This window comes from Leuresthes tenuis, unplaced genomic scaffold (genome assembly GCF_036924035.1).
Source record: "Leuresthes tenuis unplaced genomic scaffold, fLeuTen1.0.hap1 SCAF_8, whole genome shotgun sequence".
Classification (NCBI taxonomy): Eukaryota; Metazoa; Chordata; class Actinopteri; order Atheriniformes; family Atherinopsidae; genus Leuresthes; species Leuresthes tenuis.
In genome coordinates, this window is record NW_027325362.1 from 21,756,702 (window position 1) to 21,777,015 (window position 20,314).

The 20,314-nt window shown below is 42.6% G+C and overlaps 1 protein-coding gene across 1 annotated transcript; it reads left to right on the plus strand.

The window, feature by feature from the left end:
• The first annotated feature begins 13,247 nt into the window (after window positions 1-13,247).
• Window positions 13,248-19,521, plus strand: cdc42ep3 (CDC42 effector protein (Rho GTPase binding) 3). Its single transcript, XM_072391410.1, has 2 exons — window positions 13,248-13,528; window positions 17,648-19,521. Exon 2 carries the CDS (start codon window positions 17,872-17,874, stop codon window positions 18,949-18,951), a length of 1,080 nt encoding a protein of 359 aa, XP_072247511.1. The 5' UTR covers window positions 13,248-13,528; window positions 17,648-17,871; the 3' UTR covers window positions 18,952-19,521.
• Window positions 19,522-20,314: the final 793 nt, after the last annotated feature.

Here is a 20,314-nt window from a genome sequence, read left to right on the forward strand (position 1 = left end):
TGCACCGCTGGGAAATATAAGTTCTAAACAATGTAATGGCAGACTCTTGGGGAATTCTTCAGCCATACAGAGAGTGCTATTGTTATGGGGAGGCATTCGGTTAACATTTGTCATACTGCAGCTTTCTTTGCTGACTTAAATGTGCAGTACTCAGCAACACAAAAGACCATATGAGTGAAATATTGCCTGTTTGTGCAGATGCATTCCAGGCACCTGGTGAAGCACAAGCACGCACACACTCGCTGTAGAAGAATGTGTCCACTGAAAACTGTATAAAGCTTAAACCCCCTGCTCTGTCTCAAACACCGTCAACCCCTTTCACTCCCCCTTTTTTTTATCCTAAACGCGTACTTACTTTACTTTAATGGCCTGGAAGCATGCCGACATGGTCCACTGTATTTATATACTGTGCAAGAATGACAGACTGAGGCCCACTTTTACAGGTTAAGTGACCTGAGATGCCTGTGCTGTCAAACACAACACATTTCAAAGAAGTAATGTTGTAAAATCCCTACTATCCATCCACCACACCACACCAAGTCTTGTCTTAAGCTCGGACACTTTTGTATGTATCAGTGTCTGAGGGCTCTGACTGACAGCCATTCCTGGCTCCACAAAGTAAGAGATAAGCAGGCCCAGATGGGACAGGTCGGATGTGTCTGTCCACATAATTTAGCCCACTGGCTGGGACAGTGGAGGGGACAAGAGCCTGGCTTGTGCTCCCACCCCCATCCCATGTCAAACACATACCACATGGGAGAGGTGTAGATCACTTTGATGATCTTTTTTGATCTGCCCTGTGGGGGAATCAGGATTTCCAGATGTGGCTGACGTGTTTCTTCTGTTCCTCAGCCTCTGTAGGACCCAAGTACCACCGGCGGAGGCTTAGTTACCCGTACGATGAATGAAATAAATGGCTGTTCATTATTGAACCGAAGAAAGACGTTTTGTTTCTTTTCTTGGACCTCAGTCTCATCATGTTACAGTAGCTACTCTTTGTATGACCCTGCTGTAAGACAGGTTGGGAGGCACTGCACTGCACTGCAGTAAAACATAGCAGGTTCAAAAATGGAAGCAAATCGTGACAGAGAAGATGAGCGATGGTTGAGTAATTGCAAAAATAAATGGACATGTCTGACCGGACTAAATGAAAGGTTAGAACATTATCATCCATCATTTTGTGGTAAACTACATAGACATGAATGGATTAAGAGGTCAGTGTTAGCACTGATCTAGTAACTTAATACAAGACTGCTGTAGCTTGATCAGCTCTCTGTAAATTCTGTATATGATACAGCGTCATTCAAAAATATCTTCAACACACATTAAAACTGCACTGTAAAATCCTGTATATCAAAGGGAGCTTTATCAAGTCTTATCATTAGAGCCAAAAACCATCAATCGTTTCAGTTTAATCTTAGCACTCTGTCTGTAATACACCAAAGACATTTACTCCCCCAATACCTTTTAACTTAACTGATGTTTAAAACATTCAAGCCAAAAAACTGTGTGCTACCAATAACATTTACCGTGATTTAGCGCTATGTTAGCCTCCCATATGACCATAGGTGGGAAGAGTGCCGAAAAAGCTTATTCAAGTAGCTGTTCAGCCTCTCCCCTAATGAAAGTGAACTGAAGGGACGTTGCTTGGCGTCAAAATTTAAAGGCGATGTTGATATGTGCTTCAACAAGACTGATGACATTTTCAGACACAAAAGTCTACATAAAAGTTCATGTTTTACAGTTGCATCTTGACGTTGATTAACTTGACATTGGTTTCGTGACGGGTGCATGTCTTCGTCAACGTGCCAACTGGTTTCCGGTCTCAGCCTGAGTGAATGAAGAAAGGATCTGTTTGTTGCCACAATAACAATATTGCTACGGAATAGCTACCAGCAGCACCGACTTCAAGTATGATAAAGCTAGTTTTAACTCACCAAAACGAACATCCTTCTCATATGAAACCCGTAACATTGCCGACAGGCTATGAGACCTTCCTACTTGACATGGAAACCCCACTTTGTAAAAGACCCTCTGAGGTGAGTGGGAGTCTGTTACAGAAGACGCAATAAAGCCTGATCCCTTCTTCTCTTCATCTGCTGCCCCAGACCAACTTTTCGTGTTCCGATTTTCATTTCTCCTTAACCAAACCAGAGTTCAGTTCAATCTGGACCAAGACCACTTCTTTATGTCTGACCAGGAATGGGATGTTCTATCCGGTCCAGCTGGGGGGAGCTTTGACACCTGTAATTCTAGTCTTAACAAAAAGTCAGGAGGTCTTGACTTAACACAGTACAACAGCCATGCTTGAACATCTAAAGTTTTATCAAGATTATCTTAAGAGCTCATCTTCATTTTTTAGCACGGTAGTATTTGCTGTATTTGCTAATACTTTCTAACACAGAAAGGAGATAAAGGTGAAACTAATAAGCTTTGTGAATGTCTACTTTAAACAAAAGTCTCATGGTACTTTCATCCATGCATTCCCTCCTATCCAGGGACCAGTTCTAAAGACAAAATGGGAACCTGAGTCTAATGTGTCCTGGATCTCTACTCATCATTTGTGGGTGCTTATCAATAGTTTTTAGATCCCCCATCACTGTCATGCAGTGGAAAAGTAAAAGACTTACACATAGGGAACCACTCCTATTGACTAAAAAGCAATGGCTGGTTTTATGGAGTTAGGCTGTAACTATTTAGCTGTTCTCAACCCCGTTTCATAAAAAAAAAAGGACATCATTCTTGTTAACATCATGCTATTTATGAAATATTGTAAATGAAAGATGTCAAATTTGAACCAAACACAACAGGAACTTACTGTTACTGTGTGATAGAAAAACGTGGTATTTTAAAACCTGGCCCCATTCCCTTCTGTAGGGGTTTAAATGATTACCAGAGGTTGGAATCAGTTCGGTATTGAGCGAGAATGCAGTAACTGGCAATCGAGAAACAGCTGCAACGGAATCCAAGGGTCAATTGTCCATGTCAAAATGAAAGAATGAGTTTTTTCCAGTTATATACTCAGACTATTATGTGTCTAATAGTATTAAAGCGTCTTATATATGCGTACTGTAACACCAGTCTTGTTATAGAAGAAGTCTCGCTCTGATATCTCCTGGGAGGTGAGCTGAAGGAAAACAGCAATGTAAACTAGATTGTGAGTATAGAAAGCCAGCCAGAGAAGAGTAAAGTTTCAGAATTGGAGCACAGGAAGCATAACTTCTGTCATCTGAAAGATTTGTGGGGGAAAAAAAACAATGATTGGTGTTAGAGTATGCTGAGAAGAATGCTGTCTCAAGAGCAGAAGTGACCTATCAGATGTGCTTTTACATCTAACTTATTTGGCCCAGGGTTTTCGGATTCAGTTTAATCTGGGCCAAAGTAATGTGAGCGAAACATCCCTTGGACCAAGGTTTGGACTAAGCAAACAAAATTTGATTCAACAAAAAGAGATGGTCTCGGTCCAGACCAAACTGAGCAACCGTTCTGTTTGTTTCTAGTATAAAAACATCACAGGAATGATTTGGATGTCTGGCCCAATCACAGGCAATAATATTAGAGTAATGCTGAGACCTCAAAGAGGAAGCTTGAGCTAAGAACCACTGGGCAGAGGAAACAAGGTTTACTTTAAATGAATCTTCTGCTATAGACTCCCACTAACCTGAGCCCTCTCTCATGAGTCACAGTTGCCAGGTTCGGCAGGACTACATGCGGTTTTTACCTCCTTGTACTGATGAGGGCGTTCATTTAGCAAACTGAGGCTTTCTCCAAGTACTGTCATTTTTTAGCTTAACTCGACATGGCATCACAAACCTAAATGATTGGTGAGAAAACAGCAAAAGTATGGATGAATATGGATGTACTCCTGCTAATTGCTAGCAAGGCCAAAACAGAGATGTTTGTCATATCTGGAAATTTGACCTCATGCTGAGGTACCTCATGTTGGTTCTCCTGGCTCCGACGACTCAGAGCATTTCATGTCTTTCATTAACTAAACCTTTAATCTAGACAATTGGATGTTGACAGACAACATTAGATCATAACCTACCGTAAGTTGGATGATTTTGTAACTACTAGTTTGCAAAGTACAAACTGGAGTTGTCAGTTAATTATCAGCAGAGCTTCCACTCAACATCCTATTTAAAGGTGTTTATATTATTGCCACACACGATTTGTGTCCAGACCTTCAAATGCCCTTCTTTTCACATAATCAGCTCTTCTGTGGCCTCTTTGTGCAACGGTTACGGTCGCTCACACAGGCTCAGTTTCAGTGCACACGCTCTGTGTCTCAAAACCTCTGTACACGCTCACTGGCTCTGAATACAATAAAGCCTGAGGTATCCCTGGCATTTATCTTTGCCCCCACAGCAACACTTTCTGCCTCTCACACATTCTAGTGGCTCGGTGGTGCAAGCCACTATTACAGACCTCCATACAATCCTTTCTGAGTTAATTCCTGTGTTTGAGTTCAAAGTGTGATGCTGTGTGTGGCATGCATTGTCACATAAAGTGTAGGGTCAGTTTATGAAGTTGAACAAAAGAAGAGAAGAATGCCTCAGGGTCATAGGACTTCATTTAGTCACAGAGTGACTGAAGAGATGTCATGTTAACATACCTGCAGTGTTCTTTCAGCAGTGTTCTTTCAACAGTGTTCTACCAACAGGTTTGGACAAGTTGCCACCATTACCACTGTCAGCTCTTAAAGTACTGGGTCAGCTTTACTTAAGTTATGACAGGTTCGGGAGGGTAGTGTGAAAAATGAAGGTGTTGTACACTTTAGAAATACAGTATGCTCATCACTCGGAGCTTTCTAAGTTCAAAAGATCAATGGAAAAATTGTTTTCTATGACAAACTCTTGCAACATTTGTGCCAAAATTCAGCTAAAAGCGAGAAACAATGAAACTACAATGGTGTAAATGACATAAATAGCTGTCACTCTGGTTTTTCAACCGGACAAATGCTTCATGTATGGGGGAAAGGCATGATAAAACAATTTAGTGCAGGAGCTCCATTTGGATGGTTAAGCTCAGCAAATGGATCCACAATAATAAAAATGCAGACCGTGTTTAGGTCAACCATTAAATCAGATTCCAGTGATTGGTCCAGTTTGACTCCAAAAAGTCTCTTTATGAGGAATATCATGATACAATTAACCTGTCAGTGATGGAGTTCATTGTTCGGCTGTCATGGCTGTCTTGTTGTGGTTGGACACTTTATTATTTTCAGGCTCAGACTACTTACTAGTACATGATTTTTTTCTTCAAAAAAGGCAAAAACAACCCCAAATGAGCAAAAATAATATTTTTTTATTTTTCCCATTCCTCTTTTCTTATTTACATAACCTAAGTGCAAATCAAAAACAGCAACAGAAACCGAGCTGATTGTTAGTCACCTACGTCATTGTGTTGTTTTTTTTTTTTCATGTGCAGTTCAATGTCTCCATGACTGTCTAAGTACACACCACTTAGATGTGGGGCTTCGGGGCTCTTTATTTATGTGTCTGTATGTTTTTCAAATGATAGCACCTGAAAACAGAAGTTACTGGATGTAACTACTGTTCAGCGTGGTGCGTAGAGAGCAGATAAATGCTGAACAATGGCAGGTAGACCAGTAACGTCACCGCTCTGTGCTGTCTAGATGTGAACCGCAGCGTTGGCACGCAGCTCATCTTGGGCTCTGCTTTGACCCAACCTGCAGGCCTTAATCAAACTTAAGAGCTATCATGTTAAAGACTATCAATGCACCTTGTACCTGGCCATAGATCGCACAACATAAATCACACAACTGTATCCATTGTCTTCCTAAAAATATGATTAATTGAACTCATTTAGGAAAGACGGGAGCTGCATTCCGAATTACATTCACTGGTTAAAAGTTAAATTACATTTGTTGAATTAATAACGTCAGCTGATGCTGTTTGGGTATCTTTAAAGTTCTGGCTCAGATCTTCACATGTCTTTCTGCCATTTCATGCTCAGCACTATTTTGGAACCAGTCATATGCCTTTATTTAGAGATGCGTGCCGTACAGAGAGCTCTCACTAAAGTGATCAAATGTAATGGTTGACAAATCCTCAAGAATGTATATCTTCAAATAATTTCAAATTACCCACAATTAAGCCATTCTATAAAAACTACAAATGCAATCAACTCAATCAAAGTGTTTCTAAACCAGCAGCTGGAAACCTCCAACGCCTCTAATGAACTGAGCTTTTGGAGATAATCTCACCAGATGTTTCAAAGCGCAGGTCTGCTGTTGCAAATGAAAGCACGCACGCTTCTATCTAAAACTGATGAAAAGTAGCCAAAACACACACTTGCTGTGATAATGTACACAGAACGCAAATGCTTCCTATTATTATTGGCATTATCAATCAAAAGCATAACTTTGTGTCTGTGATTCATCTCTTCTACCGTTGCTTCCAGTAGCAACAAAGTGTGTGTTTTTTAAATCCACGCAAGGAAATCTACTGTGTCAGCCAAAAAAGAAAAGTAGAAGAAAAGAAACTCTTTCTTCAACCCTGGAATGTTATTTACTTACCAAACAGATAAGAGTTTTGTAAACCAAACTGGAGCAACACTTGCATTCCCAGTGGACATGCAAGAAGGTATGAAGACAAACAGGAAGCACGCATTTGATCAGATTGGAGGTAACACGACAGTGATGGGTCTCAGTTGAGGTCACTTGCTTCCCAGAGTTGTCAAGCATCAAGCATGTAACAGCCTTTAGGTTTAAAAATATAACTGTACATCTTTTATTTGGTATTGCGGAGAAATGCTGAAAAAGAAATTCCCTTTCCCCTTGTGACCAGCTAGATGCGCGAAGAAAATAACATACTGTTTCGCTTGTTGCTCAATAACTGTATCCAAACACGAGTTTACTCACATTAAATCTTCAAATGAAAATTGCATAACTGCTGCTTTGTACATTCTCAAAATTCCAACATGGTGGGACATGTTCCCGGAGACTGGAACCCATTTCAAATGAGGAACAGACTCTGCCAGGGGGCAAACAATAAATCAAGGGGCAGTGTACTGCACATCACACTGTGTACGATTCATCCCATCTAAAGATCTGCACCAGCATCTGTAGCTGGCCTCAGCTTGACTCTAGCTGCTTTTCTACTCTATGCATATGGGTGAGGACAGACTGCCAGTTTTATGGTTTTAATAGTGCTTTGGTTGTGGATGGAGTAGAAAGTAGGCTGGTGGGAATGGACAACCACTGACTGGCTTCAAGAGGGTGGCCTGTGGCACAGCTAGGGCAATTCCAGAAGGAAGACTCACTCCTTAAACTGTGATGCATCACTTGCTCCCTCTCTCAGGTTGCGAGCCAGACAACAACATACCAGTATGCAGTAGATGTGGTCAGATATTCTAAAGGTTGAAAAGAGAATTTTGTGTCTGGGAGATAAAAATCCCTTTGGATAGTCTTGTGCTGTCATCACTCTGACATGTTTAATGCATTGCAGGAGGTTTTTTGTGAGGAAGTGCTACATGAAGTCACAATTACTTGTATATTTTCCCTTAGAGTTTCTCTCCCTTCCAACCCCCAGACACTGCCTCGGTCTGCTGCAATCAGGTGTGGTTTCACATGGATTTCATGTCTGTGGAGAGATGCATAACAGTTATAATAGGCATAAACAATAATGAGTGAGTGCAAGCAAGTTTTCCCATTTGGAAAATGAAGTCATGCCTCTTGACTGCGACTGTACGGTATTCTGGTTGATTAAGGCATTTGAGGTAAAGTCAGCCTCTGATGACACCGGGAGAAAAGCATATAATAGACAGCAGAACGTGTCAGTGTTATGTTTTGTGTCATTTGAGTTTGAAATGTTCATGTCTAAATTTACATCTGTTTTGTTGCGATTTCATGTGCTGGTGTAAAGCTGTTATAATGTTGAAATGTTATTGAAAATTAACTTCTCCAACAGGCCTTTTTGGTGCACTGCCCCAAGACTAAAACAAACAGCTGAAACATTAAAGCCTACGATGGAAGGTTCCCACAACTGACCCTTTCCAGATTAAACACTCTCACTCGTTTGTTGTTTCCTCAGGAAAGTAATAGTGATACGTCAGGTATAAAAAATATACTCTTCGAATTACGGCTTGGAAAACAACTTCAATATTGCCTAATTCACTATTTCCGTTTTGTAAATTAGACATAAAATGCAGCTTTTTGTCATAACTGTTGATGTATTTTGCCCACATTTTGTACTTTAAACTTCAAATTCCACTAAAACATGATACTGTCTTTTAGAATGAAAAACGGCTGCACACCAGAGAGGTGTTTATGTTTAATATCTGTAAAAAATTCTCCAATTGCTTACACACAATAATTCTGAACACAGCAAGTTGAACCTGGCCTCTTGCCTCCGTCCTCTTGAGATCTGCGCGTCACCTTGAGCAAAGTTTGTTTTCTTGCTAAAATAGACACGGAAGCCAAGGTGCTACCTCATGGTGTGTGTGGTCTGCTGTAATTCAGGTTAGTCCATCGCCCACACACACAGATAAACATTTTGGGATACAGCCACAGAGCAAGACGGTGTTTAGACTGCCCACAATCCCATCCTCTCCTCCATTCGGCTCCACGTCCCCCCCACACTCAGAACATTGGCCAGTGCCCCTAACATACAGTTCCTCCCTGTGTACCGCCTGCAGGGGTGAGAACATTGTGAAATGTTTACTGTCAGGATGAAAATAAATGTGCAAAAGTAGCCTCAGAGAAACAAAAAGAAGGAACTCAGAAACAAAGCTTTTCTGAGAATAAAGCAGAGAACATGGGGTCTCCAGCCTCCAGGTCTTCAGTCTGAATATTTTGCTCATGACACTGTTTTTAAAGGCTGTAAAAAATGTTGGCAAATGCCATGAAACCCCCCTCTGAGAGTCATAAGGAGGAATGTTGTTGTTCCAGCTACACGTATCTGTTATCTGTGTGTTTTTCCCTTCCAGGATGGAAATGAAAATGGCTCATAGAGCTGCTGTTATTGTCGAGCTCACAATAATTAAATGTTCTTCCTTCGATTTTACTTGTAAAAGAAAATCTCCCATCACCAGTTTCAAACATCAGTTCCTCAGCCTCTCTCAGACGCCAAGTGATAATGATGCAACTTGCTCAATAATGGGTGCGAACACTTGTCGTAGTGGCTGGAAGAGCAAGGGTGGAGCTGGCGGATGTGTCAAATGAATGAGGTGTTAACATGAGATTAAAACTAAATCTGTCTGATGGGAGAAAGTCAACAACCTCCAACAATCACTCCCTGTGAAAACACAGCCCGCCTCCAAGCAGGAATTTGAATGGAATAAATATGAAGAGCCGCTCTTTTCTCAGAAAATCCACTTTTTCCCGTTAATATACTTCAGCAGACAAGGACAGGCTTGTTTAACCCGACCTGCGCTTTCGGTACGTGGTGTGTCGGTTAGAGAGGAGTGACATCAGTGGAACAGTTCAGACAGGACGGCTACACTGCAGAGAAACCTCACTTACAGAGAGGCTTTTAGTTGAAAGGGCCGAGACATCGAGACATGAGCCAAAGCATAGAGAAGCAAATTAGTCTTAAACTGGATTTTTTTTTTTTTTAAATTGAAGGCAAATTTCTTCCATAACAGACCCAAAATATAACTTGGGATGAAATTACAAAAGGAAAAAAGATTACTCGCATATTCCTGGCCAACCCTGCAAACAGAATGCACCATATAGCGCAACGTAAACTCATGCTTAAGTTTGTGCTCCCTTGGGCCTTCTCAGAGTTTTGGACTTGTGCACCAGAAATGTGTACTGCAAGCTAGGCATTCATTCTAGCACCCTGCTAATGCACAAAAGACACATTAAAAGAGAAATATTCACAGCTATGTCCAACTAACGTAGACTACACACTTGGCAGTTGGTTACAAAGTGAGGAAAGTCATGCGTAGCAGTAGAAGGTGGGGATGGGAGGCACGTTGCTACTGTGCTGTAGGTTCTCGGGAGGAGTCTTTGGGAGGGAACTTATTGTGAAACACCACTGTGAAAAAACAGTATAATTAGTTTCTGACTTTACGCAAGTTGTGTTCTGATTCTGATTAGGCTTCCAGACAAATGTGATTTTCCTCCAAATGTGCTCACAGTACAACTGTTGACAAGGTCACAGAAACAGTTGGAATCTAAAGAATGATGCTTCATTTAGAAAAATGGTTTCAGGTTGTTGTCAGCGTGAGTGTTATGCAGCATTTTATCTGCACATTTAAAAACGCCCCTTTCTTTAATGTCCATGACGTGCATGCAGAGAAAACCTGGAACCAGCTGTACAAACTGATCATGTGAACGTCAGTTGCTTATAATCTATACCTCTACTGTGTGTTCAGTTACAAACGGTTTATAATGGTTTTCACTACAGTGATCCAACATAGGAGAGAAGGTGTGAATGATAAGAAGTCTTCCAGGGATTAGAATTTATACAGAGGGGTTGTCTTTACACGGTCTGGTAGCTCTTTATCTCCTTAAAAAGCAAATGATTGAAATGCTTTCAAAATATTTCTATCTGCACCTTATTTTGATTATTGTCATGGTTATGAACTTTTTACAATAAAGCTACTCTGGATACCGTATACTGAACAGTGAATGCCATTGTCATCCACGTTTTACTGCTCCTTGTTGCTTCACACTGCTGCATGGCTTGTACGCAATCTTAAAAAGAACGCATTGTGTCACAAAGTTAATGCAATTTCCTGAGGTCTTAACGAAATTTCTTTGACAGAGGTGCAGTACCACAGCTCCCTTTACAATCGTCTCACAACACCTCTCTTCATAGCAGCTGCAGGAATAGAATGAGACACTCCTGTCCTCTCCACCCTCAGGGGGTGTCCCCTTTTGAGATCGAGCCTAGCAAGCGTAAATTTGGACTTAAATTCCACTCAATAAATCTTGAGCCACATTATGTCACATGAGAGATCTTACAGTACCTAGCCTGAGAGCTCACACTATCACTATTTCCCTTGTCTGCTGCTCTGCCACAGACAGTTGGTTCTGATCTCTTTTTCAGACATGATCTTGTCCTAATTTGTGAGTCATGTGTTCAACCAGCCTAGTTGGGGAAAAAACTCCAGTAAAGATAGCAATGCTGAAAGGAAGCAACGGCAGTTGATAGACGACTCAAAGCATGTCTTAACCCCTCCATCACATGTCGGTTCTAGTTGGTCTAAGACCTTGTATTTGTGTGTTGTATGTTTTTAGATGCTTAAGTTAAGATCTGTTGCTTATAATGTCAGCAGTTTCTGATGTTTCCAAGGAAGTTTTTTGTTATCGCGGGCTCTGGTGTTGTACTTTTAATTCTACTCTGAGCTGGTATGGAATATTTTCAGACCTAGGTAGCCCCGTACAAAGTGAGAGGGTTGTGTTATGAGTTAGTTGTATCTTTACACACCTCCTCCTCCACACCCACACACAAAGTGTTTGTCCCCTTTAAGAGTGCTAATTTAACAGTTGTTGTAACCCTACATCCTACAGCATCATGTTTTGTTTTTGAACAAGTCTGCTATTAAGCTTAAAAAAGCATCAGTGTGCATGATTTAATTACGATTGCTGGATTCCATTTGGATGCTTCTAGATCAGGGTCCTGGTTTTTATGTCTGCTGGCTTATAGTCACACAGTGTGGGAACATCTGACTACGAATGTCATACTAGCTAGCAAGTACCAAATGATGTGATTTGAAACTTAAATGATTGTTAATGCTACTACAACAAGCTAAAATATCTGTTGTGAAAAATTCTAGCTGGGTTGGGAAACGGAATTTCCCATCTTTCTTCCACTGAGTGATTTATCGTTAGTTATCGGTGCCTTTTTCAGCACAAGTAGTCTGGGGTTTCCAAGTTTTAATGGTCTTCCAACAGTAAATGAGAAGACGGGGCTGTGTGTTCTTACTTAAAGATCATGTGCCAGCCACATGGATCCCACAGTGACATCACCCTGGGGCGATTTGACAACACCAAAGGGCCTCATTCACAACTGCTGTTTAACTGGCGCTAAATAACGCTTGTGTAAGTTAAATACAGGGATGTCATTGCGACTGTAAGCTGTTCACAAACAGACACAACCCAGCATTCTCTTCAGTGTAAGACTCTGCAAAGCATCATGTGGTGCTAGTTGTGACAGAGGTGCATCCATCTTATGAAATGTAACATATAAGAAAAAAGTGATTGAGCTACCTGCCTGGGCCAAAGGAGGAAGAAAAGACAAGAAGGAGAGAGACGCTGTGGTGTTGTCAGAGGGATGTACTGTTTCATACAGTGGACGAGGTTGGATTATTGTTAAGCACTATTACAGCTTGGAAGGACATGAATTTACCTCTTGACCTAACCGCAGAACACACACTCACTGGTTGAGCCACAGACACCCCTCCCCCGACATATACTGTCTACCCCCGGTTTTCAAACACACCACATGAGCAGAGACACACACCTTTCGCTCGGCTCTTTTTGGTAAAAAAAATGATGCCAAGGTGATATCACCTCTGAGCTGTAGAGGTTACCATGAAAAAAGAAAAAAAAAAGGGGGTGGGTGTCAAGTCCTTGACTTTAGGGCATCTGGTTGGTCTGTTTTACACACACTGCCTCGTGTCTCATTTAAAATCAGTGCAGAGAAACACAGAGAGAGCCTGCGTATGCTGCAGCCACCCTTATGCTGTCTGTCGATGTGCCCTGTTTGTGCTGCAATGCTGCAGTATTCTGCTGTGATTAGTCCATTCGTCTGATGACGGCTCAGCGTGATGCCGCACTTAGAAAACAGCCATGCACAACAAGAGTTGCCTACAGCTGATTTTACAGAGTTAGAATTTGGAAAAATAATTAGTGTGTATGGGTGTGCGTGTGTGATACACAGATAAGGATAGAGAGGAGAGGCTCCAAAGACAGATAAGGTGAGTCCCAGCTGCACTTTTATGTCTTAGATCTTATCGGATGTGCGTAGTCAGACAGTCTGAGGGGAAAAAAAGAAAAAAAGCAGAAGGGAAAGACGTAGTGTAGACATCATGAGCAGAGAGACAGCATGACATCCCATGAGGAATCTCCACACCGTGCTAATTTTGGGGGCTGCGAGACAGAAGCTTGTGATCAATCTCATGAATTATTGTCAAACGCCACAGAACTGCTTAAAAAAAAGAAAAGAGTGAGGACAGACATGCACAGGTGCTGCAAGAGAGAGACACGAGGGGGAGAACAGGAAGAGAGAAACAGGCGAGGAGAGGGAAAGAGAGGAGGAGGAGAAAGATGAAGGGAGGGGGGGCGTAGGAGGAGACTTGACTTGCTGTAGAGGGGAAAAGGAGTCGGAGAGCAATTCCAAAACAGCTGTCCGGCAGACATCCCAGTCGACAGAAGTGCAGCCCCCGAGGCAGGGATAGAAGGCAGGACAGTGTCAACAAGCCACGGGAGCAGCCCAGTAGTCCCTGAGCACACACACATAGAGACACACACTTCATCCTGGGGCTTCAGTGTTCAGAAGAACACCAGCCATACGTGGGAAGAACCAAGATCTCTCCATCAGCACAATCTGAGGTGAGTGAGAAGATGCTTTATTTCCTCCTGTGATGGTTGTGTAGTCTGACTGATAGGATAGGATGGTGGTGCTGGAGATTTTATTTTTTTTGTCATTTACGAGGAGAGGTATTTCGTCAGTGAATGTGTGTAACAGACTGGGATATAGCTGAGAGACAGAGAATCATGAAAGCGTCCACGGTAAGTTAAGCTTGAACCGAAATGTTTGTCTGGCTCTCATACATGTAACATAAGAACTGAGCAACGTGATATCCCTGCTGCTTTCCAGGATAGACATTTTAAATCTGGCTACATGCTTTAGGCATGTTCCTCTGAAATGCAGACCTGGTTTGCCCTTTATCTCTCAAGGGGAACAGATTTTAAGGAGGTTTATACAGTTACACTGGAAGAAAAATACTTCTCTTTTGCCAGTCTGTGTTGACATTCTCTTCATGTTTCATACGCTTTGAGTTTCCTGCTCGTATCTGCCAAGGATAACTCTGGCAAGTGCCGGCCATGCTTGCGGGTGGCACAAGGGGGAAGGAGAAAGAAAGACGGAACAAATACTCCACCCTGCTATTCACTTTAGTCCCAGCACCACCACCATGCCCTTTGGAAGGAAGGTCTTTGCCTATAATTGAGGTCTTTTTTATGTACCAACCAGTATTCTGTAAAGCTACCATTAGCCTCTGTGGTATGTGCTTTTTATAACAGCCTCAAAAAGGGGTCTTTCTGTTATGCAGACGCGACAAAAGTCAGCGCCACATTTGGATATGAGTATTTGGTGACTTCAAACTTCCATGAAGTTACTTTGTGGGAAGAGAATTCGTGGGGAAAAACTGGAGTCTGTCTCTTGCATCCCGAGGGATGTTGCACTGATCACAACTGCAGATCAGAACAGAACAGAAATGCTGAATTGGGTGCTATTTTTCAGCAGCATTGATGTGAAATGTCATTCCATCATGGGAGGGGCATTCTGGCGATTCCATGACTTTGATTTTAAAGAAAGGGGAAGTCATATACAGGTCATATTCTGAACAGCTGCTGTCCTGCCTTGGAAGCAGATGGGTTGACGGGGAGCTGTAAAGCATCATCAAACTGTTGTATTTATTTAGCCTACAGTAAGATTACACTGCCTCTCAGAATAAATCAACCTCGTCATGTCACATGAGACTTTTAGGTGTCCAGGAATACCCAGACAAATCACGAGCCATTAGTTAAATTACCAGATACCAACCCTATATTTATCTGCCTCCACACTCAAACTTTCATCACCCCGCGCCTTCTGCTGCTCATATCTAGCCCTCCAATCACCAAGTGTTGAGGCAAAGCTCCACATTTAAAGGGGCTCTAGTGGCTCCAGATCACTTCATGCCCAGACAGATAGCACTTGCTGACCCAATGACACAGTGGTTTCATCCTGCAGCTCCCACTATGACTAGATGACTGCTCAGGCAAGCAAATTTAAGAGGAAGCTGCCATCAGATCTTCACTTCCCAAGGGGTGCAAATGGAACCCTGGACTGCGTTCTGTGGTGGTGGCGCCAACAGGATCGGACTTCTCAGAGCGTGCCATGCAGCCTCTTTTTGGAGTAGTTCCAAAAACAGGGTACAAATTTGGCCTTGGCCTGTGAGATACACTTGAGTACACCTGTTCTACTATTAGCAGCCTGCAGGGATATTCATGGATTCACAGGGTCAGCAAGCCATGAGGCTCCATCCTGGTAAAACCCGAGCTGTTTCTATTGATTAATTTCCTCTTGAGCCAAAACAAGCTTTACTTATATTGCTGAGACTCAGGAGATTCACACAAATCAATAATATATTACTCAATCAAGCCTCCAGCAGCAAAGGAAGCTAGCGAAAACATAAAAGACTGACATGTCATTATTGTTTTCCTCATTCTTTGTTGGATGCCTCTGAAATTCCATTCATGTTTGCTTTTAAGCCGAACTGACCAACCAGCAGGATGGTCAACGTAAAGGTCAGAGCTTCAAGCTTTCAATGTATCAGCTGACTTCTCATGGGTAGAGCAAAGCAGTTGTCTCCTTGTGAGAGTTGCAATAGTAGGTTCAAAGATTTCGATCCATAACTATTGATCCCAACCAATGTCATCATCTTTCAATGCATAGCCTGTATGATTTTCTTGCCACTGGAGAGACGGGTCCACACAGACCAGGCAGTTGTTCTAATTTCATCAGAAGTGACCTACAATCAATATGTATGAGTGGAGGTGTTTAAGCCAGCAGTGCAGCAACGACCATGTGTTATTGGGAGCTGCGGCACAAAAGTTAAGAGATATTGAGTAATATTGTACATTCTGAGCCCACGGAAAGCAGATTTTGGCTCATTAGTGCAGTTGTTTCACTTCCTATCCAGGCTCAACTTCCCACTGCAGTGAGCATCAGCTGTCAAGGTCAAAAAGGATCAAGGAGTGCCGGCATTAAGGGAGCAATGCTGAAAAAGGGAAAATGCAAATGGAAGGACGAGAAATACAACAAAACAAAGTAAAGCATAGATTTTCCCATAGCCCCATTCCCTTCATCAAAGACTGCAGCGCTCCTCTTTGCCTTGCCCCTTCCCTTTCTCTTCCTCACTATTAGCAAACAAACACATTCTCCTTCACACACATGGCGTGCCTTCAAAACTGCTATCTCAGGCACCTCCCAATCACACCAGCCCTCAAATAGCGTTGCCATTCAACACACTCACACATATCCTGCATCCCTCGGTGTGTCATAGCTATATATAGTTGTGTAGCACTCACTGGGTGACAGGTTTATTTGTGTTGTAATGGATGCATTTAAAGTGAGAAGATTCCACCTTGTAAGCCACGTTTTTTAAAGTTTAATGAAGTTGCCATTTCCATGAGACCGTTACTGATACTACTGTTGTTGAGACAAGAAGCTGAACTAAGATTGGGTGCTTTCCAGGCCGCTTTTGGGATTCAAATACCAAGCAAGTGTCTTTCTCTCTGGCTCCATGTTAATGTGCCTCCTGAATAAACATAGCCTACTTAAAGTGTTTCTGATAAGGCCTGTCCAGTGTGTCTGCATCGGTCGGTTGTAGCAGGAATGTGGATGTTTTCTCAGTGAAACCTTTCTTAATGTGTGTGTGGGGGGGCATGCTACAGATTTGACCGCCCAGGCACTGTCAGACGGTCACTGCTGACAGACCTCTCATAAGTAAATATGTCTATAAATGGGCAAGCTCTCTTCTCACTGGTGATCCCTTGAAAACCCCCTTCTAATACACACAGACACACACACACACACAAAATCACCTCCCCTCCACCAAAGAGTGTTTTCCCTGGTTGCTATGTCATTTCAACGGTCAAACTGATTCTCTCCCGCTTTTTACTGAGTGTATCCTCCACCGAGCTGTCGGCCAACTCTGTGACATTCTTGTTAATATTTGTAATGGAAAAGCTTAGTGAAGGCAATGTGCCATCAGACACCTTTTATCAAATCCAAACCCCCTTTAATTATGTTTACCCATCCTGAAGTCTTGTGCAACCTGACTGGTATCTCTGCACATACAAAAGTTCGTGGTGACCCTGTGTGCTTCAAAGCAAAATCAATTCACAATCTGCAGCACCATCTTTTTAAAGATCCACTTGCTCTGTAATCCCTCCCTCTATCGCTCACACAATCCCCCTAAACTCTGTAAACTTCATTCCTCCCTCTTCCCCCACTCTGCTACATCTCTTTCTATCTCTGTGCGTGTCTGAGCAGTAGCTCACTCCTGAAACAGGCTGCCCTGCTCTGATCCGTCTAAAGTCCTCCTTTGCTTCTCCTCTCCCAATCTGCGGTCCAGCTGTTCCACATTAGCACATCCAGAGTTGTGGAGGCCAAAGGAGCCTCATGTGTGGAAATGTGAATAGAGCAGCAAAAAGCCTTAGACCCAGGCCTCTTTCTCCTCTGCTTTCGTTTTTAAGATTGCCAGATGAGGATGAGGATGTTTTTTTTTTTTGTCTTGCAAGATCCAGAGTTTATTTATGAGATATGTGTGGTGGCCAGATTTTCTTTTTAATGATGGCAGTTTTGCATCAGCAGCAGTTCTCATCAAAGAAATCTCCAGGAAATGTGTCTCGTGTTTTGGAAAAAATGCTAATATGTTCTGCGTTTGTCTCTGATTTCAGAATAGTATCCATTCGACCTTTCTACATCGCTGAACATCACCAGAACTGCTCGGAGAGACATTTCCGGATCGATGCTGCAATTATTGTTGGAGTCCTCTAAGAGCGGAGTGTTTCTGAGAATGTAACTCAATCTTCCCCACTGGAGAATCATAACATCCAGGCATTACAGAGCATTTTTGACAGTTCCATCCTCTATATCTCAGATCCAGTCCACAGAAACAGCCATGCCAGCGAAAGCACCCATATACCTGAAACCTGGCAATAGTAAGAAGGGGAAAAAATGTCGTCTGAGAGATATTTTGTCCCCTGACATGATCAGTCCACCGCTTGGGGACTTTCGTCACACTATTCACATTGGCAGAGGTGGGGAGAGAGATGCCTTCGGAGATATGTCCTTCCTTCAAGGGAAGTATGAGCTTCTACCAGGAAAGGGAGAAGTCCACCCTCAGTATGGCATCCAGGGTGAGTTTCTGCGAGCAAACAGTACAGGTGATGCTTCCTTTGCCGAGACCCCATCTCCAGTTCTCAAGAATGCAATCTCACTTCCAACTATTGGTGGTTGCCAGGCCCTCACCCTTCCGTTGCTCTCCTCCACTGTTTTCTCCATGCCACCAGAGCCACTGGATGTCATCATGGGATCAACTTCTCCTATGAAAGCTGAGAGCCCTGAGGAGGTAGAGATCCTGCAGATGGACGCTCTGTTACGTTCCATGGATGTCTTCAGCAGCGAGCCCTCGTCCCCCTTTGCAGACATCCCGTCAAAACCTGATGTCCTTTTAGATCTGCTGGAAAACACAGATAAGCCCATCTCTAAGGCAGTCAGCAAGGCTAACAAATTAAACAAGAGTGAAAGCAGATTTGACAAGCCAACCTCCTATTATATCAGCGGTCACACTGACAGCATCTATACAGCAAATGGAAGCTTGAACAGCAACACAAGCAGTGACAGCTTTGACAGCTACAGCGGCAAAGGGGACTTCCAGAGCAAGATCTGCAATGGCAGAGGGAGTCTCAATGGCAATGGTAACTGCAATGGTTATGGGCACTTTAACAATGACATTACCCTGGGCTTTAAGCAGAAGATCTCCAAGCACAATGGAGAGTGGGTGGACAGGGACAGTGGGGTGGAGGAGGGCCGCATCTGTGATTTTGAGTTTGAGCTTTCCAAAGACAAGAGCCCGTCGCAGGACTCACTCACCCAGATCACAGGGTCATTCCTCTCCCTCGAACTTGATCTGGGCCCATCCATCCTGGATGACGTGCTCAACATAATGGACAAACCCGCAGCAAAGAGCAGGCCTTAAGCTGTGCTGAGGCCCTCAAGATGAGAAAGGGAATTATTAAGATATTGCCAGGAGGGGAGAAAGACTCAAAAAGTAATCAAAATGGTGTCTGGATATATCATGGAGATGAAAATCAGCTACAACAGACAAAGCTGCTTATGTTTTTATTGTCAAAACTTATAACTGTTCTAGCTTCTATGGAGTGTTGATTCTTCTTCTTTGTTTCGTTTGCCATGCCAGCAGCATGTTCAAGTTGCATGTGCTTTTTGAGTTACAGCTATAACACAGCCATCGTGCCTTTGACTTTCAGTTACTGTAAAAATGCTTCATGATAGATTGGTGTTCTTATGCTGACCTTCACCATATAAACACAACTACTTTTAGGTCCTTTGCTTTTTTTTTTACACTGTTTTAAATCTCAGACTCTGTGGACACAATGCATTTTCTGATTTTGAGTGTGTTTAACAAAGCACTTTTTTGTTTGTCATATGGTTCATTGGTCAATTGACCATTTGAAACAGCAGAAACAGCAGAACACTATGCATATTTGTGTATTTAAAGTTGTAACACAAATAAACCCATTTTTTTCTATTCTGGCTATCGTTCTTGCTGAGAATGTGTTCATTTATCAGGAATGAAAGATATATTGCAAACTTATCATAACTCTAGAGAGGCTGAAAATTAGTAACAGACACAAACAAGAGAGACGGAGAAGAAAAGACCTATAGATTGACAGAAAGAAGGAGAGAACGTATTCATTCTCTCGCCCCTGACATTCCTTACATTCTGCCTCACTGCCCTGCTATGGGATCATCAGTGGGCCTTCATCTGCCCGGTCAGGCGCCTGCACCATTTGTTTGCGTGTGCCTGGGAACAACAGAGGAGGGGTCTTTGAAATTCCTTGCATTCCAGCCACAGAGCACAAGTGTCCAGGACCGGACATAAATCAGCTGTTTCAAGTGAGTAGGAAGGGCTTTGGTCTAGAGCCACGCTATTTATCAGCTAGAGTGTATAAGAAAGTAGGCCATAAAACACATGCTTAGAAACTTTCTGTAAACCTTCCTCAATGCTGAACAATAGATGGGCTCTGTCCTTCTGTCTAGTCACAATAAATATATGTTGACCCCACCATGTAAAGGCAACAGCCTGACCAAGCAGAACAGCAGTGCCCATGCTGGGCAGCCACCTTCAGCAGTCTGATCCTCTGTCTCTAAGTTCCCTTTTCATTGGAGTCAGAAGGGGATAGTCAGAACATGATCCTATGCATGTCTGGGTACGGCTTACGCCATCACCCACATATCACTTTCATGCTTGTTTAGAGAAAACAACAACATCTCTATTTTGTTTTAGCAAGCTAATTTCACATGAAAATAGTTATCTGGGT

What these genes read in the sequence shown, in the direction of transcription:
- cdc42ep3 (XM_072391410.1), top strand. Translation starts at nt 17,872, where the DNA reads ATGCCAGCGAAAGCACCCATATACCTGAAACCTGGCAATAGTAAGAAG.